The sequence below is a fragment of the Lissotriton vulgaris genome, chromosome 8 (genome assembly GCF_964263255.1).
Source record: "Lissotriton vulgaris chromosome 8, aLisVul1.2, whole genome shotgun sequence".
Taxonomy (NCBI): Eukaryota; Metazoa; Chordata; class Amphibia; order Caudata; family Salamandridae; genus Lissotriton; species Lissotriton vulgaris.
Genome location: NC_141696.1, coordinates 848535491 through 848550401, shown reverse-complemented (window position 1 = coordinate 848550401; position 14911 = coordinate 848535491). Strand labels below are relative to the sequence as shown.

The 14911-nt window shown below is 43.0% G+C and overlaps 1 protein-coding gene across 1 annotated transcript in view; it reads left to right on the top strand.

Annotated features, from left to right (window-relative positions):
* LOC147698093 (acetylserotonin O-methyltransferase-like) overlaps positions 1 to 14911 on the top strand; it is a 607642-nt gene that overhangs the window by 19856 nt on the left and 572875 nt on the right. Inside the window, exon 2 of the mRNA XM_086934770.1 lies at positions 7868 to 8042. Coding sequence (XP_086790896.1) covers positions 7868 to 8042 — 175 coding nt within the window. The remainder of the gene's footprint in view (positions 1 to 7867; positions 8043 to 14911) is intronic.

Below are 14911 nucleotides of genomic sequence, written 5' to 3'. Positions count from 1 at the left end.
CCCACAACACAATGATGAAATATATTCAATACAACTACACCCCCATGACATAGAGGACTCCCCACAGGCTCTGTGTCACCTACGGTGGTAAAATGCATAACTGCCATAGGTGTATCCATAGCAACACTGATTCATTCACATGACCTGGGAATATGGCACAGTAAATAGGTTCTTGGTAGAAGCCTTGAAGTTGGTAGGTGCAGCAAAAGGGGGCGCTCTCGAACCCACAATCAGAACTTGCTTGCTTGGACTGCTCCCCCAACCACCCAAGTGTAAAATAGGCCAAAAATTCCCGGATCAAGCACTGGTCCTGGCTATGAGGAGAATGGAATCGACGTGGAAATCCACCTGTGGTCCCATAATTGGAGACTGGAAAAGAGGCGCAACCCATTGGGCTGGAGTAGAGGGGAGGGTCTTGACCAGAGAGAATGCATGAGAACTGAGACATCATCCCATGGCAGAACCCTGGAGAGAGGTCCTTTCAAATTGGGAAAACCCTGAGAGGTATCATGAAGGGGTTGAGGATGATGGAGATTGCTCTCGCTTGGATGGGGAACAAGACCAGTTAACCTGAGTGGCTAACAGGAATAAAAATTTATGTAGGTAACAACAGTAATACAATAAGGAATCAGGTGCCCATTGACTCTAAAAACAGTATGATGGCTGCCTTTTGATACACCACCCCCTTGAACTCCCTGAGCATTGGGTAGACTGACCCGATAACAAACTGTGGGTTAGGTTAACATTGGATCTGGCTTGTGGCCCCCCTACCAGGTGTCCCCAGAACCCTTTCTTTCCTCCTGAAAGACTCATGTATTCATACGCCACCCTGCAAAGAATAATTGTTAATAAGTAGTTGTACTCTGAGTTATATAATCTGGGTCACTCCCTTGGTGCTCCCTTTATCATGCCGAATAGCATAGAAATATAATCGACAAGCAGCAGACATCATAAACAAAGGCCTAGGCTGCCACAGTAATATAAAATGGTCAAAGACTTTGTCTTCAGGTGCTGCGATTCTAAGGTGTGGTGGTCCAACCATGGTAGTTTTAAAACGGCAGTCGTACACTGGTGTAGCAGTCCCCAACCTCCACCGCACCACAGAGAGTTTGGCAGTCCTAAGGATGACAAACCCACAATTAGGCCCCAGTGGCAAAACATCCATAAGTACAGGTAGATCTATAAAGACCAGTGTAAGAGAAAACACAGGAGGAAAAATAAGGGAGCAAAAGAAACAGGATGTATGTGTAAAAGCAACAGAGTCCTTGGAAGAAGGATGCTGGTGGGCACAGCACACTCACCCAGTCTGTGCAACATAGAGGGTGAAACCACATGACCTGCTTGTGTTATGGGCAAGGCCCCAGTCCGGGGCTCCAACAAAATGATAAACTGCTGCTACCTAATATTCCCAATCCACCCCAGGAGGGACTAGGTTTACAGACACCCAGTGTGGCTAACAGCTAAGAACAAGGCTTCAACACCTACCGGGGGTAGGAGAAGAAGGCCATCTAGGATCATAACATAGTGGTGTTATAAGCTTGAGAGAATGGGGGTGAGGGAGTGCTGCCCGTTTCTGGTGAGTGAGATAGGACCTTGAATGCTTATGCTGTTGCTTAAACTAAGGTGGATACTTAAGAGGACTGGCACAGCAAGCCATCTTACTGGGCTATGCTGTGTCAAAGGGAAAGGGCAGGAATGTGCTGTATTTAAAAGAATACTATGCATTCCTCTCCTTGTCTCTGTGCTGGTGCTGAGCTACCTAGTGCCAACACAGGCCCCCTGGTGCAAGGGTGCCTGTGTTGCATGCAGGATTGTTTTTTTTGCAGGAAGGGGCTCCTTCCCGCATAAAAACAATCCTGAGAGATATATTCCTCTAACTATTTGTGCTGCAGAACACAACACAAATACAAAGAGGAAGTAACAAGGAGAATTAAAGATATTTCTCCTCCTTACGCCTCCCCTGAGAAGGCAAATCTTTTTTGGCGCATTCCCAGGACTACCACTTTTGGTAAATATGGGAACGTCTCAAAAACCATGGGAGTTTCATGTGAAAAACACCAAAGCAACACCCATGGAATGCCATCCAAGGGCAGAGTAATGCAACGCAGCAATTTGTGCTGTGTTGTGCTTCCCCAGATTATTGAGGAATGCAAAGTGACCTTGCGTGGTTCATAAATCACATTTTTGAGTTGTGTTGTGCTTGCACTACACTGCGTGTTGCAAGTGCGATGCAACCTGGCTCAAAAATATGGCCTTAAGTCTCTGGCTAAGCTCTACAAGTTTTGCTTTTGCACATTAGCATTTGTCACAAGTGAACTTCGTTCAATGCACCAGTGATTGTATGTGAAATAACAGGTTGTTGTAGCCCACCACAACCCCTCCCAATGAATAGTTGATGTGGTGTCCGTGCTTTCTGGGTTACTAGCATTCTCTAAACAGTCATTAAGGGATGCAGTGGTAACTTGAAAACCCGATTTGTTGTTCTTTAGAATAACACTCACAAGTACTGCACTAAGAAAAGAAACTTTGGGGCAGATTTACAAGCCCTTTGCACCACTTCTGCGTCAATTTTGACATGGGAAAAGTGACGCAAAAGTGGCGCAAGGGGCTTGTAAATTTTCCCCTTTATGTTTAAAAGTGTTTATTTCAACAGGCTTGTCCTGTTGCTTAGCACATTCAAAATAACCACACAGAATATTATTAAAACAGCTCTAATGCATGTTGCGAATAACAAACACAAGTTTATCAATTCTACCATAGTGAAATTGTCATCTAGCAACCTAAGTGCCTAACGTCTACTTCTGTGTGGAGTAGTAAACCTTACCTGTAGAGTTTCATAGGGAGAATCAATGCACTACATTGTTGCTTACAGCAAGAGGCTCTAATTATCAGTAGCCAGGAAAGAGTGTTCCCTCAAAGCGAGAATAATCATCAGCAAAAATTCCTCCTCTCTCAGAATTGTCTCAATATCAGCTTTCATGCAGAATGTAATGTTGTTTCTGTGTGGCGGCCCTGGCAATTTCTGTCAGGATCTTCTGAAAGAATCTTGCTATATAATCCCGGGAGAAGGACTTCTACTCCCAAGTGGTCACTTGATGAGCATCCAACTGGCATTGTGTCAGAAATGGGACCACCTGACAAGGAGTTGGCAGTCCTGCTTTCCAAATTAGGATGCAAAGTGTACATTTCCAATTGTGGCTCGTGCTGCGGGCTGCAGCACAAGCCACAATAGCAAAAATAAACTTTTTAAACATCCTTGCACAGTGTGGCAGGCACCGCATGGTGTTTGACCTCATAACAGAGGCCTTGGGGAACAGGGGCCCTACCAGGGCCCCCCAAAGTCCTTTTGCAACAACCTTTCTAAGGCTGTCAGATCACCATAGAATGGCTGTCTGAAAGGGACATCGTAATACCTACGGCGGGGCCTGAGCAGGCATCGCCCCTTTGTAAGGAATTATTTTCTTACCTATGGTCGGCCTGGCTCCTTCAGCACATCAGAATCATCGGTCGATCCCTTTGTACGCTGCGTCTGACCACTGTTCAACATATTGCGGCAGACGGACCGCAGCACTAGATGCCGGTTGGGCCGTGTTAGACAGGCCATTAGTTGCGGTTTGACTGACATCATAATGATGACCCTGGTGTTGCCTCAAAATACTGTGACTCTGGGCACATCACTCGAAATTCTCAATTCCTATACAAAATAAACGAAATCTTGTGTAATATAACTGGTGCATATGTAAAGAGCTCAATTACAGTTGGGCTAAGTTTGTGCTGTAGACAAACTGCAAAATAATTCACAAAGAGGAAAAAACAAACCCTAGACTTAACTAGAGACAAGTTGGCACCATTTAGTGGCTGATTTGTAAAAAGTGAAACTAGAAATCCTGGATAAATTATGTCTTCCACACTTAAATTGTGTGATCTTAGGCATATATCTTATTTCACCCAAAAAAAAAATTCTTCATAATCGTGTATAAAATGACTTTCAAATATATGAGTTCAGAATGGCAATTGTACAAAAACACATTGTGTTTGATTTGATAGATTATTGTTGCTTAATAATAATTAAGGCCCTGTACAAGCTTTTAAAATGACAACTGTGTTACCTCTTAGTTTATATATGGTTCAGGTTTAAAAACTATCACTTCTATTGAATACTTCTCAGTGTAGTGGCATAATGTGAAGCATTAATATCAAAACTTCTGCATGTTAAAGAAATATACTTTTTTAAATTTGAATGCACCTTTGTAATATTTTAAGTGATGTTTGTTGTATCATTTACATAGCAAACATTTTCAAAGCTGGCTCTTGCATGGGCTCTATGATCCAAGTACGACCTTTAATTTGTTGCCTACAGAGGGGTGAACACTGCATTAGAAGTGTTGTCATTGGTAAATTCACTATTTGTTCCTGATAAGAATAAATTGTAAAAAAAAACTGTAGACTGTAAAAAACTTAGGGCATGATTACGAATGTAGCGGACATAAGACTCACTGTGTCGGTGGTCCATCAGCCGCATGACGACTTTAAAAGGCTTTCCCCCCTGATGGTGGTGGAGCTGCGCCACAGAGTAATATGCTGAGCGGGACTGGCGCAATCCTGCTCAGCATGTTACAAGTTCCTGCACCGCCAGCCACTTGATGACGTGAGCTTTGCCATGAAAAGACTGGTGGTGCTGGGATGCAGGAACGGGAGCGGCCCTACAAGGCCCCAATGTCTCTCCGCCATGGGGATACATTGAGGGGGACACAACATGTGCCCCACTGTCTGTATTCCCCCAAAGTTCCAGCACAGCATGGACCTCACCATCAATCAAGTGCTGGAATTTTTTTCTGTTTCCATTGGGGTGCCTTTTTTCCTGGCATCGCCATGGGAAAGGCGAAGGACAGTCCGCTGTATAAGAATTTAACTTGCCTTGCACGGCTTTGCACAGCTGTGTCAGGCGGAGAGTCGGCGCAACCGCACCAAAGTTGTAATTAGACCCATAAAGTGTTTTACAGCCAGAAAGAAACAGCATTGCCCCCTGCTCTGAATTTGAATTTGAATTTTGAATTTGAATTTAAAAATATTTATAAAGCGCTCTGTGGCCAAGCGCTTCCTGACTCTGTGGGATTGGCTTTTACAGGGGAGCGTAGCGTCAGGGAGAGAGGTTATTCAGAGAAAGCTTGGGAGAAAAGGTGTGTTTTGAGTGCTTTGCAGAAGTGCAGGTAGACAGCCATACTCTGCAGACCTTTCCACATCAATAGTGCAGAATTCCTCCCAAATGGCATAAGAAAGTCTTCCGCACACCTGCTGCTGTCAGACCCAGACCCTCAGGTCTTGGCTTTGTCGCACCTGTGCAGTAGTATCTCATGAAACTGGCTTTATGCCAGATGCTTTCCACGTAAGCTGAGGACTTGCCTAGCACTCGGTCCACTGTGTGAGGAGTCGCACTGAGGACACATACGGGATTCTCCAGGAGCAACCTCTGTGGTTGCTGTGATGTTGTTTTGATTTCCCACATACACTGCTTAGAGAGAAAAAGTAAACTTTCTCCCCGTCGCTTTTTTTTTCTTTACTGGTGTCTGATTTCTTTTTCTTGAAAATGCACAGAGCCAAAACAGAAGCAGCATTTTCAGATAAAGGAAACAAACATCAGAGGAGTCTGTTTCTTTTATCGCAATAGACACATAACGGAAATAGTGTGAATCGTGGGCTTTTTGCGAAGTAACTAAAAGCTAGAAGGTCTAACAGTCAGTGTACTGTGCTTAAGAGGCCCCGTTGAGCTTGGGGCCTCCCCGCACCACGGGGTCTGAGAAAGTTAATGGCAATTGTTGTTTGGAGATATAATTAAATTTGTAATTGTGTTTGGTTCATTAATAGATCATTTTAACAACATAGTATTTTTTTCTTTGAAATAGGTTAATTTTATTGTGCTAGTTATTTAATTGTTTTATATACTTTTTGTTTAATAATTTTATAGTTTTTTTACGTTTTAAAAAAATGTGTATAGTTTTTCTCTGTATTGAATTTATTTTATTTTTTATTTGTTGAAATTTTGGGAATGAGGTTCGGAACCAAAATCTGCGCTTTCTAAAATGTAATATTTTCCCTACTGTTGCATACCACTGAATGGAAACAACAGTTCTCAGCCCTCAAAAATCAAATACTCTCCCAACTGTTGCTTTCTTCAGGGTGTATATAGCAAGTTTAATCTCCCCAAAGGCCAGCACTTTCCTTACTGTTGCTCAGGTTGGAGGGGGCATAGTAGATTTGATCCATCAAAAGTCCAATACTTTGCTACTGTTGCTCAAGTTGGAGTGTTCATAGTAAATATGACCCCTTCCCACAGCCAACCCTTTGCCTACTTTTGCTTATGGTGCAGTCGGAATAGTACATCTAACACCTGCCAAGTTCAGCACTTTCCTTACTATTACTTACATTGGAGTAGGAATAGCAAATTAACTCCCCGATGTTACTCACAGTGGAGATTGAATAATAAATCTGCCCCCTTCCCTTAAAGTCTAACACTATCCCTACTGTTACTCGGGCTGGAGTGGAAGTAGTTAATTTAACTCCTCCAAGGCTAATTTGTTTATCTGTCTTTTTTAAATTGCTTATATAAACATATTTTGTTTTAACTTTAAAAGGAATTTGTATGAAAATTATGTATTATGCTGTATTTTTTAGTTGTTTGATCTCATCTCTATAATGTAAGATCAATTGAGCAAAATATGGATACACTATTTTAAATATTTTAAGGGTTTATCCATGAAAAAAATATTTTCATAGCACAATGTAGAGTAAAGGTAGATTGAGTCTTCTCAGCATACAAGTGCTTTCATAAACCTGAACCAAAGTGCTGGAGTGATTTTGTTATTGTTTTATTTATAGAGTAAACATTCGAGCCCCTTGATGCTTTAATCAGGCCTGCGTTTCGTCGAAATTTCATCCTCAATTAAGATATAACCAACCTCTTTGCTTCATCTTGTGAAAATAACAGTTTTTCCCACATGCTCATGGTTTACATGTTTCTGAGGGAGGAGGATGACAAGCAAGATACACTTTGCACACTTTATTATTAACTATTATATCTATATTTCGCAGTTTCCTTGGTGCAGAAAATGTTGCTAAAGAGGCTTTGTGAGCAGAGGGGTGTAAAGTAGTAGGAACAGCACTGAGGCATTGGGGAAATGGATTGGGTTTACCTACGAGGAACTTGCATGCTAAGAATATTGTAGTGGCATGGTGTGTGTGCACTCAGCATGCACTGTTAGCAACACCCACGGTTTCTCATAATTTCGTATTTTTGCGGTAATGCATTCTCTACATCAGATGAAACCCAACTGGTTCATATTTTCAGTACACTTTTGTAATTATGTAAGAGCTCTTCAAGGTAGGGAAATTAACTAATACCTGGTTGGCCAACTAATCAAAAATTACTGAAAAGAAAATGTGAGTATTGCGGCTCTGGATTTACAGCTGCACAGTACAAATGATATGTAAGTCAAGCAATTCAATGAAGGCGAAGAAAAATAGGAAAAGGTGGGCTGAAGTAATCTAAGGGCAGTTGGATAGAGTCACAACAAATTACACATGTCGATGTCCTGATCCATAGGAGAGTTGACATTTCAGCCCAATAACATTGATTGTAGCGGCCCATCACAGTACTAAATCATGAAGGGAAGGGGTCATTATCCCTGTCGACCGACCGTGACCTTCCTAAAGAGATGAACAAATTAAATAATTCAATGTGTTTCGTAGAATTACTATGCAACATGCATTTTGGTAGTAGGTATTTTTTTCACTGTATGTAAATGCACTAAACTGATTTAGAAAGCTTTCTCTAATTTAAAGTTTGCGCTTTATTGTTATTCTTCCTCAGACAATGTTTGCTGCATGCGAACTTGGAGTATTTGACCTGCTGCAGGAGTCTGGTGCCCCCCTGCCTTCTGCCACCATTGCTGAGCGTCTGCATGCCAGTGCTGATGGGATGGAAAGATTACTGTGCGCATGCGTGGGATTAAAGCTCCTGGAAGTTGAGATGAATAATACCGAAGGTAATGCCATGTTACAGACATTAGCAAAGCCAGGCTGCGTAAATATATTTCATTAATCATATATAAATTGTAATATCAGAAAATACATCTTTTTTATTTTAAGTCCACTTAATCATGAAAAACGCGTTATATTCTCGCTGTGATATTTAGTATTTGGCTGTTAATATCAATAAACAATGCAAATGAGAAACAGATAGGCCCAAAGTGTATCGTTAAGATGGACGATTTGCTAAATCCTCTTTCTCTTTTGAAAACAGAGCAAAAAGCCATAGTGATATTACAAACCTAGAGAAAACCTTAGTACGTTTTTAGGTTTCGCCTATTATCATTCGCTTGCGAATGTAATAGGCGAAAATTCAAGGGCTTGATCGACTCGTCAAACCACTGCATTTTTCTCACCGTGCATGTGAGTCATGTGACCACAAAAGCGGGTCACGTGACCCCACAAGCACGCGCATCTCCCTGCCACACTTCTCCTCCCCTCGCTCGCATTCCCGCCCCCCCACCAGGCTCTCCCGCCCCCATCCGGCTTCCCTCCGGCCATTTTTGTTTGTTTTCAATGGCTGTGAATCATGCTCCTCTCCTCTGCACTCCCCCCTCCCTTCTCCCCCTCTGTTTTTGTCACTTTCATTTTCCTCTTGTAGCCCAGTGGATTGTAGTGATGTGTTCCTGTTTTGTTTACTTCACGCGCAATGTTTATGCCCCGTTGCATCATTCTTCACGGCCGCCAAGCTCTCTTGTTTACTTTGAGCGCCATGGTGGTAAGTGTTTGTGATCGTTTACTTTGATTCACAGTATTTTATTAATTAGCAATAAATACAAGGGAGAGCCGGTTCAAAGACTCCGCTCACGGCCTCCACTGACTGCATTATAAGGCTCAATTTACAGAGCCTCAGAGCAGATGACCTGATCGCCGAGCGCAAGAAGCAGGAGCACGCCATACATTCTTCTTAAGGCCAGCAGTGGTATTTCTGAGCTTCCCCCTGAGGTCGGGGAGGCACAGACAAGGATGTGCAGACGGAATTGTGCAGTCTTGCTCTCCTGTTTCCCACATTATCACATGACCTGATGATGTTAACCAATTGAGCTGTTATTGGTTTTCCTTTTACCCGCAGGAGTTGCCGAGGCGCTGCTATTTTTCCGTTCTCTCTAACTTTCACTTCTGTAGTAGTATGCCACTCACTTGCAGCGCTACGGTTTCCCTTCTTGTCCCTTGAGTCTAGCCTCTGATCCTCGCTGCAGTAGGGTAGTGTATGTCATTTAGAGACGCCTGCCCCGCCTGAGCTCACTATTGCGGTGGACGACCCTGCCTACTGCTGCAGGGCTGTGCTTGCCTACCCCTGCAGCAGTTTCACATGTTCCCTAATTTACAGCCTCTTTCTGGTCTCCCATCTGCTGCTTTTGATATCCTTCTCTCCTGCATTCCGCCAGCACCCTCTGACCCAATATTTCCTCCTCTATCCCGACGTCCACTCTGCTCGCACCCCTTTGACTCTCACCACACACATGGGCAGAGCACATACGGGGTGTAACATGTGCTGGTTAAAGGCGGGGGGTCCTCGGCTTTCCCCTTTCATTGCTCTGAGGCTCGGGCTGTGAATACCGATGCAAGCAACACGGTTTGTCAGTGAGGGGTAAAAAGTCACGGAGGGTGGGGGGGAAGTGCATTCAGAGGTGAGCACTGGAAGCCTTCATTCCATGGAGGTCTGGGCTATATTTGGGAGAATACAAAATCACATCTAGATCTCCACATCCCTCACGCAGTGATTTAATTCTGCGTACATCGGGCCATCTCTCTTTATTACTGCCCATCTTACCCGGCAAGTGGTTTTTACAGTCGACAAAAGAAATTAATTTAAGTGCTGTGGCAGAGTGTTCTGTGTCGTACTTAATTCACTTAAAACAGCTCAATAAATCAAGCCACAAGCTTCACTGATCTATGTGTGACCTGCTCGTTACAGTAATATGAGCAACCTTAATTGAGTGACTAATTAGCATTGGACCTTCGAGTAAAGTTTAAAACCACCACGCTCTGACCTCCTGAGCCGGTGCTTATCCCACTGAGCTAGCTAGCACAAGTATTTTGTCTTTGCCTGCGGAAAACAAACACTTGCTGGTCTTGCCTTGTATTTCCTTTCTCGAATGTTGCATCATTTCATTTTCAGTCCAACGTGAATCTGGCAGCTCCATGTGAAGAGCTACAAGCAGGAACTGCTGTGACCTTGCAACCCGTTGAGTAAAACGTTGACCTGAACAGCCGCAAACTCCAAAGGTCCAACTTCTTACATGTTTGAGGGTTCCTTGAACTTCGAATCAACTCAAAATGTGGGCGTGCAAAGATTTCACACTTGCTGCTGCGTCACGGTCACCACCTCTGTGTAGATATTGAAAGCAAATTGTGTCCGTTTAATAGTTCTGGTAGCCTTTATGCATGTCTGGTGGCACTGATAATATTTTGAACTAACAAAAAAGGTCGTGGAGTGAGGCAAGCTGGTAAGTAAGCTCTTCCCCTGGAAATTATGAAGTTTCCGCGTTTGTGACTAGACGGTGCCAGTCACAGTGGCTGGTGGCGGCAAAGGTGGGGTTGGGGTGTTCTCGGATAATCATATTCATATGATTATCATTATAAAAATGGTTGCCTATTTTAAATTTATTAGTTTTAGTATACCTATAGTTTTATTATCATAATTGTTAACCTAGTTTACAAATATTATCAGTAGCGCAGTGATAGAAATAACAATAATAAAAATAATATTTTAATTGCCGTTATTATGGCTTTATTCTCACCTCTACTGTCCCCATCATTAGTACTACATTCACGTAATCCTTTCCACACAGCGTGATTTTAGACACAATAAACTACATACAGAAAGACAAGTAAACAACCAATGGGTTCATAAATAGAGAGTTATGCAGTCAGCGGAGCGTGCATTGCGCAGTACGGCCCTACTCATGACGCTATACTGAGGGGACGCCGCGTGCATCGCCTTGTTTGCACGTGTAATTTTAGGGTTACTGCTTCCTTTATTGTCCTGTGTATCTAGCCAGGGCTGTAAGTTTCATTGAAAAATCAGGTTCTTCTTTCTGTAGCGCTTGCACTATCAGCAACCTAGGCAGGCGCTTGTTTGGCTGAGTGTGTGACTGAGCTGTGTGAATCACATTGTCCACTGGACGACGATGTCTTAACCTCCGGGGGTGAGACTTTTTGCTGTCTGGGTATGTCACTTGGAAAATCAAACACTACAAAAGAGAAAAACATGCTTACTCTAAAAACAGCCTCGCTCGATGTTTTCAAAGCATCATTTGAAACAAAGTATACATTATTGTGCCCCACATTCTACCGATTTCGTCCACGAGTCATTAGCCCAGGCGGAGTTGTACAGTAAATATCAAACTGTATTGAATCAAACACGAACTGTTTACAATATCTCATATCATGTTGTGGCACAGTTGTTAGCCAGGCTTTGCCATGCGTGTGACCGTATAACGAACAGTTACTTATGCAGAATGGCATACTGTTCGTGTTGTATCCGCTTAGAAGCCCAGCCGTTATTGGTCCCGACTTATATGTTGCATAGAACAATCCGTGTGACCCAGTTTAAGCTCTCTAGCCCGACTCTTTTAAATCGGAGCAGGGAAGCCCAGCCTGGTACAGACTTTGCATCTCCTTTGTTATTTCCCCCCCAAACACCTCTCCCTTCTAGTGAGTGTCTACCCCAGCCTGCCCGGTGCCCCTTTCCTTGCGGGGGCTCTGGAAGTGCGACTGTGATTTGCCGAGAAGTTCCACCTGATTGACTGACTACAAAGCCACGCGGGGGGCTGCCCTCAACTGCTTCCTGATTGCCTTTTGTGTGATGTTCAGTGTGGGAATCCGAGCTTCGACTAGACGCTTTTAAGACAAACCCCCCCCCCCCCCCCTTGAGCCTTTACACTAAACCCAAGTGCAAATAGTTCCTCTTCTGATTGGGCCCTTCAGCAAATCCCCACCTTCCCTTCCCACCCCGGGACTAACCGGTTGCAAAATTGGGTGTATTTTCTTTACTGTACAATATTTAGATGTGATATGACTACCACAGAGTCGCCCATTTTTCGTGCAATTTGAAAGCCATCAAAGCACCTCCGTCAAAAATATCAGCGACAATAAGCAATAAATATGGCTGCAGCAAACGTTATGAATTGATGAACACATGTCATCGTCAGCGCAGTACCACAAATAATATATGTTTTACCTGTGCGAACAAAAGTTTGTTATGTTGAACGAGACTTCAAACAAAATATCCATTTTAAATACTTGAGGACTGGATTGATCATTGATGCAACTTTTGTTGGCTGCATAACATTTAAGATACATTTTTTATATATTGTTTTTTGCTAGGCGTAGTTCCAATGCATGCATTTGTAGTGATTAATTTGTGCCTACGGTCTGATTATTAGCCTTGGTGACCTTTTTTCGGGTCTTTTTTGTTGTGACCAGTTGTTGGTGCTTAGAAGTATTGCATACAATTAATGGAGGGCAGTTTCCACGCTGTTAATTGTGAATACGGCTGGTATGTTTGAGAGGGAGCAGTGTTGGGTGAATTGGAAGTTGAACTCGACTTAGAAAACAAGCACTGGCGTTGCCAATAGGTTTCGCATTTGGAAAGTTGGAGCTATTGGTTTTGTAAATGACATTTTATATTTATATATTGTTATTGACAATGCCAATAAAGATATATTAATATAACATGTCATTTACAAAACCAATAGCTCCAACTTTCCAAATGCGAAACCTATTGGCAACGCCAGTGCTTGTTTTATAATATAGCCTAATTAGTGTCCCATATCAATTAGTGCATCTGGAAGACGAGAGCACATTTGTTAAGGAAGCCTTGACAAAGTCACAAGTTTGGCTTTTCTATGATACATTCTCAAAGAGGCAGACAATATCTGTGCACACATTAACACAGACCATAAATATATGTACACATATGTCAACAGAGCAACACAACTAGGAACACACTAAAGTGGGAGCCGAACCCCAATAATTAACTGAACCCCAGTATTTCATGTACCTCAATTTTTACCTAAGAAATTTTGGCTCTGTATCTTCCATTGATGTAGCTGTAAGGGATTACACTCCCCATCCATGGATCATTATTTTAGCAGAATTAAAGTCAAAATAAAACTTACATCTCTAAATGACCCAGTTCTAGATCAGTATAGGGAAAGGTGGATTTATTACAGAATTATTAATAAGAACGATACAAAGAATACACAAGTCCCCCAGGAAGGCTCAGTTACAGAAAAATAATGTAACAAAGCTTAGAAACATTCCTATTTAGGTAAACAAAACTAAAGTGAATATAATTGTCAAACTCATGAAGAGTAATGACATCCTTCTTTAAGAGGGTGAAAATCTCAAAATAATCGGACAGAGTATCAGGAGGAAAATGGAAAATCATCCAAGACTCCCAAAACCAGGGTCTTTCAAGTACATTTTGCGCATAATAATCAAAAACACTGTAGATTCATCATGACATTATCATCATTAGGTCACACTGGCAAATCAAAACAGCTACACAAATAATGCATTTCTTAACAGTATGCTTCCTCAGCAACTACACTCCGGACATGGACAACCTAAACTCAAACATTTCTCAAACACTAGCACATAGCACTGAGCTCTTCCTAGACATGGAGTCAGAAAGGCTAGATTTTATGTAAGACATGTAGGCAAGTATTCTTCTGATTTTCAGCAGATTTTCTGCAGCTTCTGTTGGAGTTCTCTTCCGACACGGAGCTTCTCTGCAGTGTGTCTTAGCTCTTCTCCGCCCCGCTGTCAGCTCTTTCTGGGTAACTCCCCTTTCTGTGGTATTTTAACAGCAGCCAAGCAAGATTTATATTTCCCAGAATAAAACAAAACAGAACCACTAACTGACATCATAATAAGAACAGTGTAGTATCCTGCTCATGTAACTGTTCTACCATTTTCACCTCCTGCTCAACCAGTGTGAATGTGCTGTGTGCTGCATGTAATGTTGGAGTGATTCATATTGGAATGTTGGGTGCCTGAGGGGTTAAGTGTGACACTTGAGAATGGGCTGAGCAGCTGGCAGGCTGCTCCTGATGGGGCTGCTTCACAGGAACATATCTACAGGTAACTATCTTCAATAAAACTTCATGAACTACATCCTACCTGCGTGGACCTTCATTACTACATTATTTTGGCGATGAAGATGGGATACGAACCCACACGTGCACATGTCCAGTTTGAATGTGCTGTGTGCTGCATGTAATGTTGGAGTGATGGTGCGTATTGGAATGTTGGGTGCCTGAGAGGTGAAGTGTGACAGTTGAGAATAGGCTAAGGAGCCAGGCAGGCTGCTCCTGGTGGGGCTGCTTCAGAGGAACATACCTACATGGAGAAGTGTGGCTCAGGGGTTAGAGGCGGCAGACCCGGAAGCTGAGATCGGCCCTGGACCAGGGTTCAATTCCCCGCCTCGAAGGGGCTTGGGCTCAATAATTCCACGGACTCGATAATTCTCGCTCCGGTGCCTACTCGACTCACGGGGTCACACTCTGCGACTCTGGGCAATAGCTTGCTTAATCTCCACAACGGCCCCTCGCGGCGGGATGCCTGGCTTTCACCTTGTGGATACCCTGCCAGGGTATCTCACAGGGGAATACCAGGACGGGTTCCCTAAGCAAGCGCTTAGACGCCTGCGATGTGGGTAATTTGCGCTATATAAATACATGTACATTACATTACATTACATGTAACTATCTTCAATAACACTTAGTGAACTACATCCTACCTGTGTGGACCTTCATTACTACATTATTTTGGAGGTGAGTTGGTGACTACCTACATGCTACAACCGGATTTCAGG